At 38.6% G+C, this 22,360-nt stretch overlaps 1 protein-coding gene across 1 annotated transcript; it reads left to right on the plus strand.

Annotated features, from left to right (window-relative positions):
• Window positions 1-2,377: 2,377 nt before the first annotated feature.
• LOC113022092 (C-type lectin domain family 18 member A-like) lies at window positions 2,378-16,160 on the plus strand. The gene is made up of 12 exons (XM_026167180.2): window positions 2,378-2,538; window positions 3,379-3,470; window positions 7,076-7,309; window positions 7,428-7,525; window positions 7,613-7,734; window positions 7,868-7,975; window positions 8,096-8,188; window positions 11,055-11,161; window positions 11,255-11,384; window positions 11,553-11,649; window positions 12,085-12,176; window positions 13,781-16,160. The coding sequence occupies exons 1-12, from the start codon at window positions 2,415-2,417 to the stop codon at window positions 13,816-13,818; spliced, it is 1,335 nt and encodes a 444-aa protein (XP_026022965.1). The 5' UTR covers window positions 2,378-2,414; the 3' UTR covers window positions 13,819-16,160.
• The last annotated feature ends 6,200 nt before the right edge of the window (window positions 16,161-22,360 follow it).

The following is a 22,360-nucleotide window of genomic DNA, read 5'->3' on the forward strand; positions in this document are numbered from 1 at the left end:
GCAGTGGGAAAGCTGCCGCAGCTAAACGTTGTGGAATGTTGTTTACTCTTCAGTAGCCAATCAGCAAAGGAGAAAAATGTGACCACATTATGATCCCTTTTTACTTAATTTGGAGTGCACTTCCTCTCTGTTTAAAGCAGCTTGGTCTTGGAGAAAAGGTACAGTGAAGCTGTAACTTCTGCTGGAATAAAGGTGCTTTCCTGTTCTGTAATTAGACTGATTAATTAGATTGAAATAAAGACTGGTTTCAGCTTTCGAGCATAATGTCCATACCTGCCGTGGCTATTATTGTAGCAGTGGATTGTGGGCAGCTGTATAACATCTGGATCCAAATCAAAAAGTTCCCCCAGTTCACTTTTACTTTGCTAAATTCATCTCTTTAATCTTAGATGCTCTTCTTAAACGAGCTATACGCAGCAAGAGTAAGCAGACTACATGTACACCTATCAGCCAGAATATTACAACTGCAGACTTGGTGTGAATAACACTGATTATCTGAATATAATGCGAGATAGAGTATCATACGTGAGATCTAAGGGAAAAACAAGACTTAATATTCTGAATATTATACTATGGAGGACCAAACCTTCAGCTTACTGTATATGCTTGCAAACAATTTGACACCTAATACCTCAGGACACCTTTACACACTTTTTGGAATCAGTGCATTGACTTATGAAAGTTTTGGCAGCATGACTAGTTGTTGAGGTAAGTGATAGATTATAATTTTTAAACCTGTCTGTATGGTGCACGAGTGATGTAGAATGAAGTTGCACTTGCAGAGCTAATCCTTAGTTCTAAAGAAAGTGATAAAGAGCTGCACCTTAAACCAGTTCTGCTTTGCCCTATACCTTAGCCTTTCTTTGAACAACAACGTTAGCTGTAGACAGATACACTTGTAACGTTGCAATAGGGATGAAACAGATATGTCAGTTTCACTCTGCTACATCTTTTTTTTGAGTGAAATCTCATCATTTAAATAAAAATGTAGAGATATGCTAAAGAAAACATTTGTGTAGATGGACTATTGTCATCACACCCCTGTGAGCAGTCAGCAGCGCTACATTTCGATGTGTAAAATGTACCGAAGACCTTGACTACTGCTTTGAACTCAAGCATGAAGAATGTTTTGGTTCTTCCTTTGATTGTTGGTTTTACCTGAGAAATCATCTTTGTGGGTCTGTGTTTGTCTGAGCCTTTAACAGACTGAGCGCACAGCTGTCATTTGGCTCAGCAGAGTCAGAATGTTCCTCACTGATACAGCAAAATCAAAAGGATGGGAAAAAAGTGGACAGCCGAGGGACCGAATCCTCAGTGCAAAATACCTACAGACCACAATGGAGAGAAATGAGTGGGATTGTATTGTACTGTGCTGCAGTCATCTCCAGACACTGAATCACCTCACAGTTTGCAGATTCATGATTCATGCTTCCTGTACTGGGTCCTTAAAAACATTGTCACCAAGTCTAAACAGGCACCCAGAGAGAGCACCATACTGTACTTTTACACAGATATTTGTAGGCTTTTTGTACCACACATCATGTTCTCCTACAGTTTCATATGGCTTAGAAATGAAGACAGATTTCAACTGGCTCATTTGAAAAACAGATATCAGTGAGCAATCCATCAATAAGAATGACAGAAATCATTAAGCCATATGTTTTCCTTCCAGCGTCTGACAGTAAGTGGCAACACACCTGCTGTCAGTTTTGGATAGTAGGCAAACAAAGCATTTATTTTCAAGTGCTATACTTTATTATGGTATTCCGCTGCCTACCACATTTATCTTAAAACTGTTGTTATAATCTTGCTATACTCATCATATGTGTCACACAACAAGCTTAAAGAATTCTTGAAATATTGTAGATTACATTACTAATCGGTAGATAGTGCGTAAAATTGCTATGGCACTCAGCTTGGAGCGCTAAGTGCCTCTGCCATGATGCTTGTACTACAAACTAGAGCAATTTATAAAATATGGGGGAAAAAGTGTATTTATTTTTAAGTGCATTGTATTGAGAAGAAAACAGCATTAGGAAAACTGCAATATAATCATTTCATTTTAAGTTCTGTGGAAAGACAGCTCAGTCTGCTTAATGGATTTGAAAAGATGACTTATTTTACTTACTTTTATAACCTGTTGAAAGATCAGTATGCTTTAAACACAAATTAAAATTGGGATAATTTGAATATTTACTTAGAAATATATTGAAACAGCATAGAAAATCTACACTGTGTCTACAGTCCCTGTAGGATTAGTAAATTCCTCTTTGAATAGTCAGTGGCATGTGCCGCAGCCTGAGGTGAAAGCACTTGAGCCGGTGAGGATAAAAGAGGGAGGAGAGGGGCAGGGAGGCAGGATAGGATAGCAGAGCAAGTGGCCACTGTTGGTGCAGACGCTGCAGGAGTTCACAATGGGGTCGGTAACAGCGTCCGGGCGTTTGGATGTTTTTGTCGTTTGCTTTCTTCTGCCCTCGTTTAACTCAGCAAACTGGATCATGGCAGAGACACCGGAGCTCCGGATTTTCCCCACCACCGGTAAACACAATTAGCGTTGTGAGAGAAGTCAGGTGGCCACAAGGGACAGTTTCCAGTAGAGAGTGATCACTTTACACACATTTTAGATTGGTTAAGTGCAGCTGTGAAGTGGGTGTTTGAAAGGACAGGTTCAGTTATAAAGGTTCAAATTTTTTATCTAGTAGTTAGAAGTAAAATGTAAATTTCTGCTGACTACTAAACTCTATATTAAATGTGGCATTAGCTTAAATTGAATTAAACAGGCTTCTCTTTAACTTTTTCTTAAAATGTTTTTAGATCTAATATCAGTAAATTAAGTCAGTAAGATGTGAAGTTGATGATCAACAGATCAAAGTCAGCAGTGCAGTAAAATTTTCTCATGATACAGCCTAACAAACAAAGATTTAAGGTGGTCAGCCCCAGTTTAGATTATTATATAGCATTTATTTTAGCTTGTCTAAGTGCTAAAAGTAAGGAGAATTGGGAATACGTTCAGTTAACTGTTTTACTTGAGTTAACATAAGAAGTAGACACATTCTTAGCGTTTATTTATAGCATAATTACATACACTATGATCAGCAGACATACACATGTTGTTTAGAGACGCTGCCAGCACGTTTATATTATTAAAACGGTTTTAGATCGTTCATATGACAAAGAATTCTCTCAATAAGTGTCAAAAAGTTTTAAAATGTGTTGTGATTGATTTTGTGTTTAACCTACAGACTCCTACAGGGTGTAGATGTGATAGACTTTACAGTCCAAACTTTTACTCTCTGTCTCTCTCCAGTGTATTTGCATTTAGTTGCCACAGCGACAGCAGTAGAAGTATAGTTAATGACCATCTGTATCTTCTTCCAGGGCTCGGGGTGAAGGAGCACTCACAGATTGTTGCTCACCACAATAGACTGCGCAGCCGGGTCAAACCCATGGCAGCTAACATGCAAAAAATGGTTTGTGGCACCTATTGTCTGTCTCCTCTGTGTGTTTTTGAATAGTGCCTTTGCTGTCACTGAGTTTAACATCACGCTTTTGTTAACAGTGTGGGCTCACGTAAACTAATCAGTGTGGGTAGACTGCCTGGTCTTCCTATGCAGCTCATGTTTTTCTCCTAATAAGGAACATTAGTCATTTGTTGTTGTTTCTCTTCCCATTCCTGTGTGAAAAACACTTAGCTGCAGGTTGTAAACTTAATTGTTATGCTTCTAACATTAAGTAAGCCTGCAGCTTCAGTCCCAAGGCCCAGAAAAACAGTAATTGTCATAAGTGTCAGTCACACTGATCAGGAATGTGTGAAGATATGAGGTAGCACGTCCGAGCTGAGTGCTCAATCAGCTAAGTGTGACTCTCCCATGACAGCATCTATAACTTAGGAGGACTCTTGAGGTTACTGAGGTCCCTGTGCATTTAAAGGACACGCTGAAGTGCAGAAAAGGCAGCTTTGATCAGTGGCCACAGTTGTTTCACTGAAAATAATTTGAATTCTTAAAAGTAAACTCACCGAATGACCACACAAACAGCAGGGTTTGGGGTCGAGCTGTCTTCCTTTGTAGTGCTGATAGTCTCGGCGGTGTGAAATAGTAGCGTTAGTGCACAATTTGTTCTGCTCTGCTGCAGGCTCACTGATAGCGTCAGAAATGAGAATGAGGCCAATATCAACTGGGTGTGTGCAAGTTTGTCAGGGTCACTAAGTTTATTTCTTAGACAACTAAAGTTAAGTAACTAAGCAACATTTTTCACTTGTCTCTTTATTCTAATGATCAACAGATAGGTCTATTGTAAACATGACAATAACAGCATGTTTCGAGAGAAACAATGAGTAATGTTTCTGAATGTGCAGCAAATTCTAAACAGCAGTGCTAAATTGTTTCCCTGTCTTACTCCATCAGTTGATACAGTGCTTATCTGCACAACTCTCTTGCATGTATGTGATTATGAGAGGTAATGAAGGACTATGAAACTCACTGTGTACTAGATACCCTTTGGGCCCAATATGAGATTTGTGCCAGGGCAAACTGTCACTTTTTCATAGATTACATCCTCAAAGCCAGTCGTACAGACTGAGCCCCTTTTCTTCGACTGCTCTTCAGCCTCAGAGAACTGTTCGCAACTGATAAGGCAGTAATGAGAAAAAGAGGATGTGGATAATCACTTTGCATTCACAACTCTGGTTTTACAGGTAATTTCCCCATGAAAACCCTCAGAGAAGGCTTTGCCAAGCTGAAGAGGCATTATTAAAGAGCTTTACTGATAAACGTTAAAAGGCTCAAGGCTTCGCCTGTGTTTGCGAATATCTTAATATACTTTTTTTCTTCCCCCTCTCCCGCACAAGAATGAACCAGCAAGTATTATGGTGAGATTGTGTTGAAGTGATTATTATATGGTCCTTTAGGCTTTGCTTTCAGGATGAGATAAAATACCAATATTCCAAGAATGAATGATGCTCCTCCTTTTCTCACCCAGTGCCCTGTCGGCGGATTTTCTTTGAGCTCTTTAGGCTAAGAAGTATTGAGGTCATACCATCACTCAAAGAGGCCGATATTGAAGTTTAGTGGTCTCTTTTGATATGGAAATCATGACCTCTGTTTGTGAGATTTTATCTTACTAATCTCTCTCAGAACTATACCCAAGGGTCCAACGTGTTATTTTAATGTAGTTAGCTTCAGAGGGAACCATTTTCCTGAACTTTAGATGCAATTCCATTTTTTCTGTATTTTTACTGCTACTAAACACCTGAATATAACAGTTGTTGGCGCCACAAAGAAGGCTGAAATGCATAAATTGTTCATGCTGTTAGGCGCTGATACATAATGGCACACTTCAAAATGAAAGATATTACCCAGTGATCTAATAGCCCTCCGTCATCAAAGGCTTTGGCTGGCTGACATCAGAGAGCAGCGTGAATGATGAACTCAAGAGGCCTCAGCGTTTTGACACTACACAGCAGAGTTACACCAGGAAAACCTGTCTTGAAAATCCTGTCAGTCTGACATTTCAGACAGATTTGGATTTTCCATCTGTACTAATTATGAACAGAACAGAGGGACAGAAATACAAGCAGAAACAGGAATCTCTGTCATTTAGGCTAAAAAATGATTGTGGACATTTGAATCATTCTTCTTTGACCTAAAGTTCGTCAGGATTGTAGCTAACCATGGACTGTGCTCACTGAGTTCACGCCTCAACTCTTAACAAAGCCCTGTGATTGATTTGGGTAGTGCAGTCTTAGCAGTGCATGAGATCAGAGAGCCAGCCAAGCAGACACATCGATATAAGATCCCTCACTCCTGTTCTGGTAGACATATTGCACACTGCTACTGCAAACTAATGGTTTTGCACCAGAATAACAAAGAGTTTTATGTATATCAGTGGACTGTTATACAGCACTTTATTTGAACACCCAAAGTGCTTTCTTACTGCACTCATTTACTCAGTCACACAAGCGCTTTTATCAAATTTAGCATTCACACTCCAATAGATGCATCTGGGACAATTTGCATCTTGGCCAAAGATACTTTGATGTGCAAGCCAGGTATCAAATCACCAGACAACCTGCTCTATCTCCTGAACAACAGCCAGCCCAATATCAATAGTTCCAAAGTACATCATAATGGCTTTCACACGTGCACTTTAGCTCTTAACTGTTCTAGGTGCTTAAAAAGGGTATATGAGGGGCACATTTCTGACACATATTCTCAATATTAGCCGATCTTTAACTTGCCAGGTCCCTGGAATAAAGCCTGTCTGATGCCTAACTGTATGAGAACAGAGTCACTCTATAAAGGCAGTTATTCACTGAAACCCCACTGAGGATTTCTGGTACTGTTTTCTGCATCATGCTTAATCTGCAAAAAGACAACTTTTGTCCAATTCCTCTTATTCCAAAATTACAAAAAGGAAAGGGACAGAGCACCGATGCTAGTGATAGTAATAGAAGTAATAGAAGTCTCCTTAAACCTAGAAAGTTATTGGTTCGAACTCACCAGCTACCTGGGGCCTTTATGTATTTTGCAATATGAATGGTAGTTAGTAAGTGCATAGAAGATAGTGAATGTGGCGTGTTGTGTAGAGTACTCCAGGAGAGTAGAACATTGCTATATAACAATCAGTCCATTTACCATGTAATTTTGATAGCTGACACTGGCTAGTCATTGTGTATAATTAACCTACTTTAGATGGCCTTGATATGCATCACTTTTTAAAAGACAAAGTAGTTTATTTGGAACTTTTGGTAGGAAATACTGACAATACTGATCAAGTCTGACATAAATATAAATAAATTATAAATATTATAATCTAATGCATCTTAGATTATAAGATGCATTAGATTATAAACAAAAAATCAGAGAAACACAGTGTAAACAAGACAAAGGGCCTGTTTGAGCTGCATTTTCTGATGACCCTCCTATGTTAGCCAGTTGCCTAGGACCATAGGACCATAAAAACAGAGACGAGATTGGAAGCATTAGCCTTTTATCTGTGTGTCTCTTTGTTTACTGTTGAAATTGAAACCCATGCCACTCTATTGCAGAATAATGGGGATGTTAATTTTCTATAGGACTGGAATGAGGAGTTGGCTACACTTGCAAAGGAGAGAGCCACATTGTGTCACAAAGAGCCTTTCCTTCAACACTCCTCGTCTTTCAGCCATATTGGCTGGAACACACATCTTTCTGTTGTTGGTGCTGCTTCATTTTCTGACATCATTGACTTCTGGTTCGAGGAAGGAAAAGATTTTCTCTACTCCAGCGGCCGATGTAAGGAAAATGCCACCTGTCAACACTATACCCAGGTATTCACCAGCATATACAAACCTTACACATGTTTATATGAAGTCCCACAGCTGCATACAGTTTCTGTTGCCTATAAAAATGCTGTTTTGTGTGTCCAAATCCTCTCTTGTCTTGTAGCTGGTCTGGGCTACTTCAAGCCAGGTGGGCTGTGCCAACCAACAGTGCTGGAGAAATGGAGAACTCTGGGAGATATTTGTCTGTGCATACTATCCTGGGTAACAGTTTGCTTTCCCAAAAAGCTAAATATTAAAAGTATTATTAGAAAACACAATTTTTTTGCTGCATATATTTTCATGTTTCAGGGGTAACTGGGAGGTAAATGGTCAACTGGTGATGCCGTATAAATCAGGGCTGTACTGCTCTCTCTGCACCTCCTCAATGTCTGGCTGTTTGAGACTGTGGGACCATGTAGGCGGACTATGTGGTAAGACAAACACACACACAAAATGTATTTATAGTTGTATTTTTTCAGTGACAGCAAACTTTCTTTAATATTTAATATGATCAGTTCCCAGTTGTTCATTTTGCGGCCTACATGTTTTTGTGTTTCTAATCAGAGATTCCAAAGAACCCATGTCGTATGAACTGTGGCGAACACGGCCATCTTAATATCTCCTCTTGCAAATGCAAGTGTGACCTCGGGTTCACTGGACGCTTCTGCCAGGGTACCAATTATCAACAGCTGATGTCATAAATATCATTCTCAGTGTGCTGTCCTTGTTTATCTTAATGTACAAAGAGAAAGCAAAGGCAAAAATGCTGCTGTTTTATTGTGTGTTTTTCAGTTCGGTGCAATGTGCAATGTGTGCACGGACATTTCAAAGAAGAGGGATGCTCTTGCTTGTGTGCTGTTGGCTATGGGGGTGCTGAGTGTGCAGGTAAGTGAAGTGTGCTTTAGTATGCAACAGTCTGCCACAAGAGTAAGGCCTCCTGCTTGATATTGTGCAGGTCTCAGTTGAACTGACTGATAATCTCTAAGCTGTCAAGTGATGGATTTCACTGGATGTCAGATGCTGACTTGTGGTATCAGTCAGCAAGATGTTAGCAACACATCTTTTAAGTCTTGTGAATTGTGAGTTGTGGTCTCCGTAGTTAAAATTAGTTTGTCCAGCTCACATGTGCCTGATCAAAATGAGATCTGGAGAATTTGGGGATCGAGTCTACACCTCAGATTCCTGTAAAGTTTCTCCATCTGTTCCTGAACATGTTTGTTACAGTGTTGCAAGGTTACTGTACTAAAAGTGATCGCTGGCACAAAGGGCTGTCTAAGGTGTGATAAAAAATATATATATATATAGGAACAGCACCATAAAAATAAAACAAAGGCAAAACTAATAATAATAACAACAATAATAATAATAATAATGATAATGAAAATTAAATTTGATCTACTAGTTTAATTTCCTCTTCTTGGATCTTTTTAAGACAGCTTCCAAAGATGCTGCTATTCTTTGATCACTTCCTGGAAGTCCCATTCTGAGCATGTGCACTGTCCACTTTGCAGTTTCATCACAGACCTCAGACTTGTAAAGTCAGCAAAAATTAGCTTCTGTTTACGACTGATTTCATTTTATCTGATTTTATGTGGACAATCATTGGTGTTAATGAGAGCTTGATTGGATTTGCAAGGAGTTTTCAGTTTACGAGTCCACATGCAGCATCTCAAGTGATGAGCAAGGTTAGAAACACGTTAGTGGGTTAAAGGCTAATAGCGTTGGTAGGTTTAATAGGTTGTGCACCATGAATTTGTCCCCCAGGGTGAGACTGTCGTCACGGAGTTCCACTTTATTGTTGTGAGGTGTCTGACAGAGTACACTCAGTTAAGACCTGAAGTACAGAGTGTGCTTTATGGCCACACAAACACAGTATGCCCTCAGTGCCCTCCCTAGTTACAAGATTTGGTTCCTTGCACTTCCTGACAAGGAAAGGATAACCTATCTGACACATCAGATGAGTTAGAGCACAAAGACCCGTGTTAAAGGAGGCTTTCACTGAGAGATCTCATAATAGCAACTACACTGAAAGCAGCCGAGAGAAAAGTCGACCAAACCACAGGGTTTTTTTTAATCACACCTCGACATAATGTGCAACAAAGTTTAGGCTGGTTGTATGTGTTAATGAACATCCAGAGGACAATTAATGCCTGCAGTACACACACACACACACACACACACACACACACACACACACACACACACACACACACTGTTCACTGATATAAATGAAAGTGCAATTAATCATTTTTATCAAAAGCAACAGCTTTTTTAAAAATGTGACTTACATTTACATTTTAGGTGCTTTTAGATGGTGGACAGTCAGCGTGTACTACAGCCTGAAAGCCATGAATGTTTTACCCTTGTCAAAGTTCCTGAGATGCTCAATCTTTTTTCCAATTGTCCTGCTGCATTATAGAGCCAACAATTTGACATTTGCCAGTGGAATCAGACAAGAAAATCTTACTTCACCAGTTAGTGGTTTTAATATTGTCACTGACCAACGGTTCTTTATGTTTTTATATATCTAATCAAGTTTTGCTCTGAAACCAAGAAATGCTTTAATTCGTCCACATAGTCCACACACATAATGAGAAATGCCATCTGCTAATGACATGGTAAAGGATACTATAGTAGTTTATTGATGGTTTCATCATTGACCTTTAGAGGAGATATGAGGGGATTTTCTGTGATCTCATCAGGTAGACCGGTAGACACTTTAATACCTTAGTGTACATCTGTCACGGTCCTGGGTCCCCTGACCCAGCGTTTTTAGTTCTTTGTGATTTTTGTATTATTGTACTTGTGTGTGATTTATTCTATGGCTTCTAGTTTTGATCCCTTGCCCTTCATGTCTCTCTGTGTCCCCTCTGTTCTGTTTAATTGTGTGTCTTTGCATGTTTGAGTTTCTTGTTTTCTGTTACTCTGCATTGTGCATTATGTTCTCATGGTTGGTCTTTTGTTACTCCCAGTCTAGTCTCTTGTGTTCCAAGCTGAGTATTTCCCTCTGTGTATTTTGGTTCTTAGACCTCTGCCTTATGGTTTGTCTCTGTGTTTCTTAGTTGCTGTCTCCACTGTGTCAAGTTCGCGTCTCTGTGTGATACTTCCTGTTTTACTTTGATGGTCCGTGTCTTATGTGAATGCGTCCTGCTTTGCTTGTCTCGTCAGTCCTGATTTCTCCCAGCTGTGCCCTCCTTCTGTGTCTCATTCCCCTCGTTACTTCCCAGTGTATTTAAGCCCTGTGTTTCTCTTTGTCAGTGTCGTAGTCTCCCTCATGGCTGTGTTTCCCTGTGTGTTAGTCATCCATGTTCCAGTTTAGTTTTCCATGCCATTCTGCAATAAAGCAGCTTTTTGAGTTTAATTTCATTGTCGTGAGTTTTGCGTTTGGGTCCTTCTCCTGCCTGTACACAGCCGAAACATGACAACATCACTTTATTTCTGAGAAACTGGAAGCCACTGAGTAAGGCAAGGCAAGGCAAGTTTATTTGTATAGCACAATTCAACAACAAGGTGATTCAAAGTGCTTTACAGAGACATTAGAAACAAGAACAAATAAAAAGCATGATTTAAAATTGATTAAAACAAGCAAACAAACAAACAAACAAAACAGTATATAAAATCAAAACGATAAAATCGAGTAAGGAAATTTGTGCTTGTTCCCAAGCATGTGTAAGCCTGTTCTGTCTGATTTGAAGTTGGTGGTCAGTGTTATTACTCTTCATTTTTAGTTTATGTGCTTGTGTCCCAACAGAGAAAGTGAAATTCCCATTTCAAAGTTGTGATCTCATCATAGATGGAAATTGCTTCATGGTGTCTTCTGATGTTGAGACCTACTATGGGGCTAAAAGTCACTGTCAGGTGTGTGTGCGCCTCACTAAGGAGCCTCATCGAGTTTTCTATAAAACAACATACAGAGACCAAGTTTAAACTTTTTCTTATGTAAACCATCAGGAACAAGGAGGCATTTTGGCTCAAATCCACAATCAGAAGGTTCAGGACATTCTGGCTTTTTATCTTAGTCAGCTGGAGACGAGCAACGAGCTCACCAGGAATGACTTTGAAACTGAAAACTTCTGGATAGGTACTCTTTTGTATTATAAATTAATATAAATGAAATATATCAGTTATATCTTTAACACTGAAAAACACTGACACTTTAACTTGCTGTTTTTTTTTTATTTAGACATGCTATGGGTATGGATGTAGTTGAAATGGTGCATAGATAAAACAGCATGTTTTTACTCCACAGGCCTGACATATAAACCTCCAAAAGACTCATTTCGCTGGGACACAGGAGAGATTCCCAAATACTTCAGCTTTGCCTTTGGGCAGCCTGACAACCAAGGGTAAGAGACCCATTTAGAATGAGACATTAGCTACTGACAGACGGCCGAGGGAAATGGACCAAAACAAACAAAGCAATTCTCCTGAAAGGTGGAAAAATCTGCTTCTCTGTTTTGTTTTTTGGGGGGTGGGTTTGGACGTTTGTTTTCTTTTAATTTAGCCCCTCCCCCCTCTGTTTACTTTAGTTCTTTATTTTTATTTCAAATTAATTAATTAACCCAGTTTTTAACCAATAGAAAAAACAGTGATCTTAGTTGACATGCATCCCTCATTAATGCCACTAGATGTCTCTGTTTCCCTCTGTTTCCTTAACCTTTGTAATTATAATCACTTCTTTTGTCCATGCTCTCAGTAGCAGTGCATAATGCTAACCATTTCTGGTATCTATCACAAACCCTTCACATTAGTCCACTCACAGCTTCTCTTTTTCTTTACAGTTTTGGAAACTGTGTCGAGCTGCAGGCATCGAGTGGTTTCAACTGGAATGACCAGCGCTGTAAAACACTGAACAGATACATTTGCCAGCACGGTATGGATGAAAACCTAGATTAAATTTTTGCACAACTGGCTGCCTAAAAATATTGTAACAGAATTTCAGAAAAAATAAGACTTGACATTTTTTATTCAGAGATAAAGCTTAACCTGAGAGGAACACTTCTTTTTTTCTTAACTATGAAATCTTTGCACATTAATTTTACTCAAAAGCAACTGCTGTTTGTCCACAGATGATTTGCAAATGAGAATGTACTGTCCTCCTATGGCAGTCTTCATTTTGAAAGAGATCTGTGTGTCCTAAAACCTCAGTGCCTATAGTGCTATTATAAAAGGATTCACTACACTGACTACTTTGTAATTTGTACTCTTTTTTTTTTGACATTTTAATACATTTAAGAGAGATTACTGTAATAAGATTAATGCTACGTTGCAGTTCAAGGACAGTGTTTTATCTTCTAAGCCACATGGTATAAGTGATCCTTTGACATAACGAAAAATAAATATTATATTTTAATATTAAAAAAATCTATATAAAGAGAGCTCAATAATAGTTTGTTTGTTTAGGTAGCAGAATGGACATCCCCTCATTTTTCCATTTAAAAATGGCCTCTTCTTTACAATTTTGGTTTCTGCTTCTTGTACATGCTGTGCTGCACTGTGTCGAGGCAATTAGTTTTCCTACTTCACTGCCTCTGTCACTGATGTTCAGTGAAGTGTAAAATATTAATCCAGTGTGTCCAGTAATGATGTGAAAACACAGAAATCTCCATGTGATCCCGCTCACACCTGCCTCTCAGTCTAAATCAATGGCACTCAGTGCTCACCATCAAGAAGCTCTGAGTAATCAATATTCCTCAGCTCCACAAAAGCCTTCAGTGTCTGAAAACACACACACACATGCACTTACATTGATCATGAGAAATGAGATGGTGGCAGATGTTTAGTTTTGCCCACTTGAGTGTGTCTTTGCAAGTGTTTGCTGTGTAATCTATTGATTACTCACAGCTGAATGATGGATCTGCTCTGAATCTGGTCCTCGTTGCAGGGATGTGATTTTTTACAAACCACCTTTCTGTTTTTCCTTTGTGTACAATGTGTAAAACATGATTAGTAAATTGTGATCAAAGGAGAGCTTGCTGCTGAACTGTGTCTGTAGCAGATAGTCCTACATGGTTTTAACAAAGCTAAATTTATGGAAATATTCTTCCTCAATCAATAACGTTGTCACACTTCCTCTCAAAATAAAAGCAAAATTTCACTAAAGCAACAAAGAACTACAAGCATAAATTAAGCTGATTATAAGTGCACAGAGCCCTGCAGCCCATCAGACTAATTTCCAGACATTATTGCTGTGTTGTTTTAATTGGTAATAAAATGATAAGTGGATATCACACAGCCTGGAGCAGACACTAAGTTGTGTGTCTCCACAGTACCGCTTGTACTTGTGTCTATGTGTTTTTTTTATGTATGAAAACGTATCCACAGTTTGAAACTCTTTCATGACTTAAACATTTATGACTTTACAATCATTTCTGAAGAGAACCGAAGGATAACTTGAGAATTATAACACAAATGCGACATTTTTTGTGTGAACAACAAGCAGAATCTCTTTTATATTTCATGTTTTTCTTTTAACAGATGCAGAGCATATTGCTCAGTGGGAGGACAGCAGGTGACCTGGATTTTTCAAAGGGGTGAAATACTGCAGGTGTGATTATTTTAAGATGCTGGGACAATAGCCACCAGTGTTGGTGAATGTTTTGCTTTTGTTGTAGTACTTTACTGTGCAAATCTCTTTAACTACCATTTTTACTGGGAGAGCAGGAAATACGTGTGATGCAGTGACTGTTTGACATATGTGTAAACATGCATGAAAATAGAGTATGTGAGGCAGAATTTGTTAATGAAAGTCAACATTTGCTGTGAACACCTTAATTCTTCAACACAGCCTGAACTCTCTTGGGTAGGCTTCCTTGTAATTTCTTTATGTAGTGTTCAGGAATAGTTCTCCAGGCTCTTAAAGGACATTTAAAGTTCTTTTTTGGACCTTGGCTGCCTTTTGTTCAGTTCTCTGTCAAGATGATCCCACACTGCTTCAATAATGTTGAGGTCCAGGGGAGGTCCTGGAGAGGATAATACATGATCGGACAGGACTGAAAATGACTGAAAAAGGCACCAGTGTTCATGCACTTTCAGACCTTCAAAAAAACAACAAAAACAACAACAACAACAAAAAACAACTGGAGAGCTTATGCTCAAAACCACTGGCTCCTTTGAAGCAAAATAAAAGAAATAAGGGGGTGCTTAAGACTTTTGCACAATACTGTACATGGATTCGGTTAGGTTTAGATGTGCTTTAAATAATTTACAAGTATTTTACAATGAAATGGCTTTATGCCACAGCTGGAATGAAAAGTCTCACATGCATCAGTGCACTTTTTAAAATATCTTCTTCCTCACCTGTCCTGGAAACTCATGTGTTCAGCCAACATTAAAGCAAATTTGAGTTTGAGTTCTGTTCATCTCGCTTACAGAAATCAGGCATATTTATTTAGGTGGTCACTTTGATCCAAGCTACGGCATCTCGGTACGTTTTGGATCTGCATGGATTGTTTTTAAGCAAACATCAATGATTCACTATCTCCCGAGGAAGACCTTCACAGCTTTGGTCATCCCCTAAATTCTAAACATAACCATGAGGTTGACATTTCTTGCCATAGTTTGATTTAATTTAGAGTTTAATTCTTGGTTACTCTTTGTTTCTTTGTTACCTTTGTTGAATTTTGAAAGGATTTCTTTACTTGTTTGTTTTTGTTGCTCTTACCTCTGTTTGCTGTGTCTTAATTCTTCCCACCTGTGATTAATTGGTCGTGTGTGTGTGTGTGTGTGTGGTCTTTTCCCCTGCCTGCTTCTGTGAGTCTCTTCTAATTATTTCTCTGGGTGTGTTTTTTAAATTATTTTTATTCTTCATGTTTTTTTCCTTGTTTTGTTGGATTTTAATGTGACTCCACGCTGTCTGTATCTTGGGCCACTTGGGTGCTAAATGTTAAAAAAGCAAATAATAATTTTAAAATGTTGTCACTTTTAGAAAAAATATATATAGATAGACACAGTTATAATGGTTTCAGATAGTGAATTCAAATGGTCTCTTCTAGAGCACCAACATGGGGTACTTATATCCTCATATACGTGGCCAGCTGTGTATGTAAGCACCTGTCAAACTCATCACCATCAGAATGAAGATGTTTAGGAAATATGAGGACCTTTTCGTCATTCAAATACTTGTTTGAAGTTGAGACTTGCTTTTTACGGTTCAGGTTAAACATGCTCTACCTCAACTTTAGCTTAAAGTACGATGGAAGTTTAGAGACTCGAAGGAAAGACAAAGGTTTGGGAGAAAGATTGCATTTGGGAAATGAACGGCCTCACAGGCATAACCATGCAAATGAGTGTGTGTGATTTAAATGTGGATCGGGTCAGTGAGCTTTTAATGGGGACTCTAAGGTCTGACATCACGATGGCTTTTGAATTAGCAGAGGAAGATACTGCTGGTTGGTAAATAATACACTCAGATGGAAGAATGGGATCAGTGCTGCAATATAACTGGGTCAAATCAGCCTGCAGTGAATTAATGCGAATAAGCACACAGGGTTAAATAGTTACAAATGTCCTTAAGCTTTCAATTTCTACTTTATATATTTTATATATTCTCTCTGCAAGTATGCAGCACATCCAGTTTTACATACACATGATACAGACAATCACAGCCCTAATCCTGCTAGTATACCTGTACCTATAGCTAATGCTCCAACACAGACATTTAAGGGTTAAAGAAGTGTTTAGCTGTAGCGGTTAAAGTTGGTATTTAAAGAGTCATTGTTTCAGGGATGACATGAAAAAAGTCGTTGCCTCTGAAAAGATAACATGAGTGCAGAGAAATATTCAGCCACACTGTGTGCCATCAGTGAGACGTGCTGTCCAATAAACTTTTTTTTTTTTTTTTGCTGATGTGTTGGTTTACATCTCTGACAGTCTTTCTAAGCAGAGTGTGAGTCCTGAATGTGCCTGCGTCTGTCTGAGAGCGTGCTCAGTATGTGTGAATCTTTGCCTCATGCTCGTTGCTCGCGCAGCTTCCTGCTGGTCTCATGGTGCCCCCTGATAAGCTGGTGCTGCAGAGGGTTTCAGAATGGTGCTAGTGGCAGTGGAATTAGCTTCCATTGTTATGATAATGACAGTGATACTCGTGCCCCTTCCAACTCAGACCAGCCATTGTATGGAAACAGGAATGCAATTTCTCCGGCAGCGGCAACCGACAATCCTCTATGAGAGTGAAAGGTCCCTAAATGACTCTCTATTCAGGCGAGGCTAAGGGGCCAGCAGCCAATTAAAGTGGGAGCAGAAGAACAGTGCCATCCCGAAGACCTGAGGCTCTCTAAACACACACATTAAGCAATACTGAGACACACACATTAGATTCTGTATTTTCTTTTTGACAAAGAACATCTAATCCTCATTTTTTCCTCACAAACCTGATTCTTTCTGGGGTACAGACAGTTTGCACTATATAACTCAAGAGGTTTATTGAGCACAGTGTGTACACAGACTCAGGAACACGCGTTACTGATTTGAAAGTGCCTCAATATTGAAGTTGGGAAATTGTGGGACAGAGTTCCAGAGCAAAGTGGAGACACTCTCCCAACACTACCCATCACCGTTAAATTGTTCGGCAGTGCTTACGGTATCAGACAGTCTCCTCTGGCAGCTCAGGCTGAGTCACGATGGAGTACGAAGAGTTTCGAAAGTGTGAGCGGTGAGTTAAGTGCATGTGTGCTGTTGGGATCTATGAGCCTTAAGCTCATCAAAAGCCCGCTGGGCCAGATACATTTCTTTTAATACAATACAACTAATACTGCCCATCACTCCTCTGACAATTACTCAAAGAGTCTCCCAGAGAAAACAATGAACTTGAAAGTTTCATTTATTCTACGGCCACCTTTAGCCCCAAACTGTTTCTCTGCTCATTTGAACTGCCACTGCATAAACATCTTGTCCCCATCTAAAGTTATACGTGTTTAGCCATCTGAAAACTTTTTGTAATAACTGTTAATATGAAATCAATCCTCATATACTGCTTATAGCTACTCCAGCCTTATTAATTATTAGGTTTTAAATGCACAGTGCGGTGTCCATATTTTGCAGTCCATTGCTTTTGTTGTTAGCGGAGCCCCTGCCAACTTAAACCTTGTGTGACTCATATATTGCCAGTTCTCATATAAAACCTGTGTCTGATCAGACTAGTCAGTCCATAAATATAAGCTCAAGTCTAAAATATCAAACAAGCAGCCTTTGTTTTTGTTTTTTTTTGTTTTGTTTTTTGCAGTATCTGACCTCATAACCAGCTTTAGCTTTACCAAGATTAGTTCAAATGATTTTTATTTGCAGCTGAAAATATTAGCCAATGAAAGGCACTTTCACTGTTGGTGTAAAAAGTGAATAATTGCAAAAAGCAGCAAATCCCAGGTGTTCAAGAAAACAGCATTTGTCATACAGGATGAGCTTGTAATATGAACTGAATCAGAATTTAAGTCATAACTATTCTTTGTAATGTGCTGGTTCTCATTTATGTTGAGGTAGAAAACATCATTTCATTCATTCCTGGATGATAATGTATCCTGACTTTATTAGAGTGTCTCGGGGGAGCTGGAGGCCACTAAGATAAAACAACAGTCTTTAGCGGGAACTTTATTAAGATGCAGCAATTTCATGAAATGTTGGCTCTTTTGCAGCAGAGCAGTAGGCATAATCTGCATTTCAAGGTACGTGGTACAAAATGTCTTTCCACCACACAATATTTCAAGACCAGGACTTAGATGAAAGCTCTCATACAGCTGCAATCAGTCTGCAATTATCGCTCTTTACATCTCATTGAGGAAATCCAGCTGCACTTTAGTCGATGATGATACAGGCGGAGGAGTAACCATGTATTTTTTTGTGAAGAGGCTGATGATACTTAGAGAGAGAATTACGAAGGGGGTTTCTAATCATCTGAACAAATCATAAGAGCTGCACTAAACACTCCCTTCTCGTCTTCACCTGATGAGGGTCTCTGTTTACCAGAAGTAGGACAATGTTTTCTTTCCTTTTTTTAATGTCCCTTGCATCAGTTTTTGAATCCTGACATCAGCGTTTCTCATATGATACTAAACTGAGAACAAATGCCACGAGAGCATTCGAATTCTATTTAATTATTTGTGCCAGCCATTTGTTCTTCCCTAACTTCTTTCCTAGCTCTGTAAAAATCAAGTGTTAGGTCTGTTTTTAATATAAACTATCAGAGTTTCAGATATGAACAGAGTTTAATTTTACATCAAACCAATATTCAGTCCACACCGTAAAAAAAAAATCCTACAAAAACAGTAATATTCCGGCAGCTGGGGCGCCAAAATAATACCAGAAAATAACAGAAAATAACTTTCTCATAAAAGTACGGTTATTTTCAGTAGTGACAATACAGTTTGTTGCCCTAATTTTACATGGGATTTTGCCTCTTTCAAGTGCTTTTAAACATTAAATTAGGAACATTTTAATGTGATTAAACAATGAAATGACCTATAAACAAGGTCAATGAATGCGGCAATATGAATAATAATACTTAAATGTACAGAAATATACAGTTAACAGTTGGTTTAAATAATAATAATAATGGATTACATTTATTTAGTGCCTTTCGAGACCTTCAAATCACTGTACAATTCCAATATTCATTCACTCTCACACACTGGTGGAGGCAAGCTACAGTCATAGCCAGAGCTGCCCTGGGACAGACTGACAGAGGAGAGGCTGCCATATCGCACCATCGGCCCCTCTGGCCATCACCAGTAGATTAAGTGTCTTGCCCAAGGACACAACGACCAAGACTGTCCGAGCCAGGGCTCAAACCGGCAACCTTCTGATTACAAGGCGAACTGCCAACTCTTGAGCCACAATCGCCCTAAATAACAATGATAATAATAATTATTTGATGTAAAGAAAGTTTATAAGAACCATTATATATATTTTTCCATAGCATTACATTTGAATTTAACAGTTCAATCTTTCAAATAACGGACAAATATTTGTGAAATTATGATACATTTGTGAATGTATTTTAGCAATCTAAATATGCATATGTACAGACAAATACATTTAAAAAAAACAAGAAAATTATGTTTTATTACATTTACAATGATTTTACGTTAATTTACATTTGAAATGTAAAATCACAGTCTATTTATGTGAATTTAATGATATTTTAGAAAAACAGTACAAAACTGTAAAATACACAGTAAAATACTTTTATATTACAATTTTTTTACTGTGCAGTCAGACGACTGCCATGATTATTCCACCCATCTCCAATCACCATTAAACTATTATTTCTCTGTCCTTTATCTACACACTGCTCTCTCCCTCTCGTTCTCGGCTGCTTGCTTTGTCTTTTTCATTTTCTCCTTTCAGTGCAGTCGGTATTGAGCAGCGCACAGCATTTGGATGCAAGATGAACTTTGATAAGAGTTAATGTGAATACAGCATTGTGCAGGCAAAGAATGGCTCGGGCTGCACTCAAGAGCCTCCTCACTAGGAAATGGACTGCAAAGAGCTGTAGCCACCCACCCCTCCAGTTTGGAAGAGGTGAGGACAAGAAGAACCGAAGGAAGAAGCAGGAAAAAAAAGAATGGAGGAAAACTAAATATATGACCGAGAAGCAGAAATGTAGAACAGCACAAGAAGTCCAGGGTACAAACATAATTACACATAATTGCCACATTTATATAACCAACATAATTGTACTCAGCCCCAAAACTTATTGTTACCTTTTTTTCATTAATCAAAGAAAAAGAAAAGAAAAGCACGGCCTCCATTGGCTGGCACCTGTTCCAGCACTCTATCAGACATGATGTTCTTTTAGGAATGAACAAGCTCTTCTTGCAATTGGCAAAAAATAACCAGTACAAAAGAAAACAATGTTCAACAACTGCAACTTCTGCCTTAAAATTCTGAGCATCCTTGTCTGTGCAGCCTAACCGTCCACAACAGAATTCCTGTATGTATTTGTTTGGGAGCAGTGCTGTGCGTGCACTTTTTTAGTTGTGTGTGAATAGTCCTTTGTTAAAAATGCAATAACTACGGAGTCGTGCACATTTGCATTTCTGTCCATGTAGAGTTCTCCTAATCTGTTATTATAAAGGTCATGTTCTTTAGCTAGTCGAATAAGATAAAAGAATTGTGGTTCATATTTCAGGGAAAATTACAGAATCCACAAAGACAGAAGTCAAGCTTTTTAAAACAAGCTCACACTGTCTGCAAATATCAGTGCTGTGATCAACCACAAAAAATTATGGTCAACAAAGAATCATACCCGTTTTTACCTGCTAGCCTTCTGAGCCTCAGTGAATAATTAATAAATGAGTGTTTGCATTTAGTTAAATAGTCATTTATACACCCATACATTTTCTTCTCCTTATCCAATTCAGGGTCACATGGGGTCCGGAGCCCATCACAGATGTCACAGGACGAGAGCTGGGGTACACCTCTCGTCCTGCCAGCCTGTCACAAAATTTTAAATGATTTAAATTCCTCTATAAAAGAGAGAAACACAGTCATTTACACTTAACTTTCTGACCAGCTGTTTTAACAAAATGCAGTTACACAAGCATCGTCTTTAGCACAGTGTCCCTGGAAATATCTAAGTACAGTGAGTGTTTTTTTAAAGGTAGTTTATTTTTTCCTTAGGCAAAACTAATAATCAGTCCATGGACAAATGGATGAAGTCGCCTCATAAAACATACACGCAAAGACGTTTTGACCAAACTATTGGCGAGTTGACCGGCAGATTATATCACTGTTTGAAATCCAGTCATCTATAACATTCTCTTTTTCAAGATCAAAGAGTCCTGGCTTGAACACACAGTATTTTGTGTTTTCATAATCTTAAACAACAAAGCCATCATCAGAAATCAGAAACATCTCTCACCAACATTTATATTTCATGTGCTAGCTGAATCTTGAAAACTGTAAACTCTATCACAAAAGAATCTGAGGGAATATTTAAAATGCCATCTAAAATTCAGTGGCTGTCTTTCTTCTTTATCTGTGAAACTTGTTCTTGCTGGAAGAGAAAACTCCCTCCTAAAGCTTCAGCTTTTGAGGAAATAGCCTCCGGGTAAAAAATATAAACAACTTTGGTTCAGAATTTACAGGTTTTAGATTAACGCACACTGTGCTCTGTACCCCGACTCTTTTAGCTTTGTCATACATCGAGCCCTGAATCTCACTTAAAGTGTTTTTTTAACACATTAATCTCCTTATAACTGACCCACGTGAGGCGGCGTTATCAACATCCAAGAGATGTGATGCATTATTGTAATTTGTGTTAATTGTGGAAGTTACCAAACACATTTTTTAACATATTTTGTAAAGCAAATAAATGAGATCCATTCACATTTCTTTACTCATTTTAAAGAAGAGGGATGTTGACAGACGAATATAAAATGTGATGCAGTGGAGTAAAAAGACACTTAGACGAGAAGCTTTTCTGTAAGGGACTGAGTAGGAATAGTGATTAAGAATAATGGCCATAGTAGAGTGTAAGATGAGGGTAAAAATAAGACATTAAACAGACATTAAGACATAAGTGGTGGCATGATGAGAGTCCCAAACAGGAAAAGAGGAGGAGAAGAAGAGAAATGAGATCTGGAGTGAAACATCTCCAGGAGGCTCTTGATAAATGAATAAATAAAGGGCTGTGAGACGAGAGGGCTTCTCAAGGATGTCATATCTTAATTGAAAATGACAACTTCAATTAAAATTGTAATCATTCTGTCCGTTTTCTAATTAAAAGCGAAACGACTGATAGTTTTGACTCATTAACTTCAAAGAGTGATGCAGCCTGACAAACTGGGAAAAGTATATTATTTTCTGAATGCTACAGAGGGGAGCCGATGATGAGGAGTGGTGCAAAGGATGAAGGAGACTGATGCATAGGGTAAAGGATAATCTGCTGCAATGACTTTCTATTACAGAGACACGGGTCTTGGTCAAAGAATGAAGGCTTAAATGATAATAACCAGGAAGCATAGAGATGTTATTCTGTCAAAGAGGCAGTTAGTCCTGACAAAAAGTAACAGCAGTAAGTGGCAATTATTCTGTTTTAAAACGAGTAGCTGCTTCCTCATTACT

The sequence above is a fragment of the Astatotilapia calliptera genome, chromosome 1 (genome assembly GCF_964374335.1).
Source record: "Astatotilapia calliptera chromosome 1, fAstCal68.1, whole genome shotgun sequence".
Lineage (NCBI taxonomy): Eukaryota > Metazoa > Chordata > Actinopteri > Cichliformes > Cichlidae > Astatotilapia > Astatotilapia calliptera.

What these genes read in the sequence shown, in the direction of transcription:
- LOC113022092 (XM_026167180.2), top strand. Translation starts at nt 2,415, where the DNA reads ATGGGGTCGGTAACAGCGTCCGGGCGTTTGGATGTTTTTGTCGTTTGC. An exon ending in AACTGAAAACTTCTGGATAG is followed by an intron (nt 11,385 to 11,552) that starts GTACTCTTTTGT and finishes TTTACTCCACAG; the next exon opens with GCCTGACATATAAACCTCCA. An exon ending in GGGCAGCCTGACAACCAAGG is followed by an intron (nt 11,650 to 12,084) that starts GTAAGAGACCCA and finishes TTTTCTTTACAG; the next exon opens with TTTTGGAAACTGTGTCGAGC.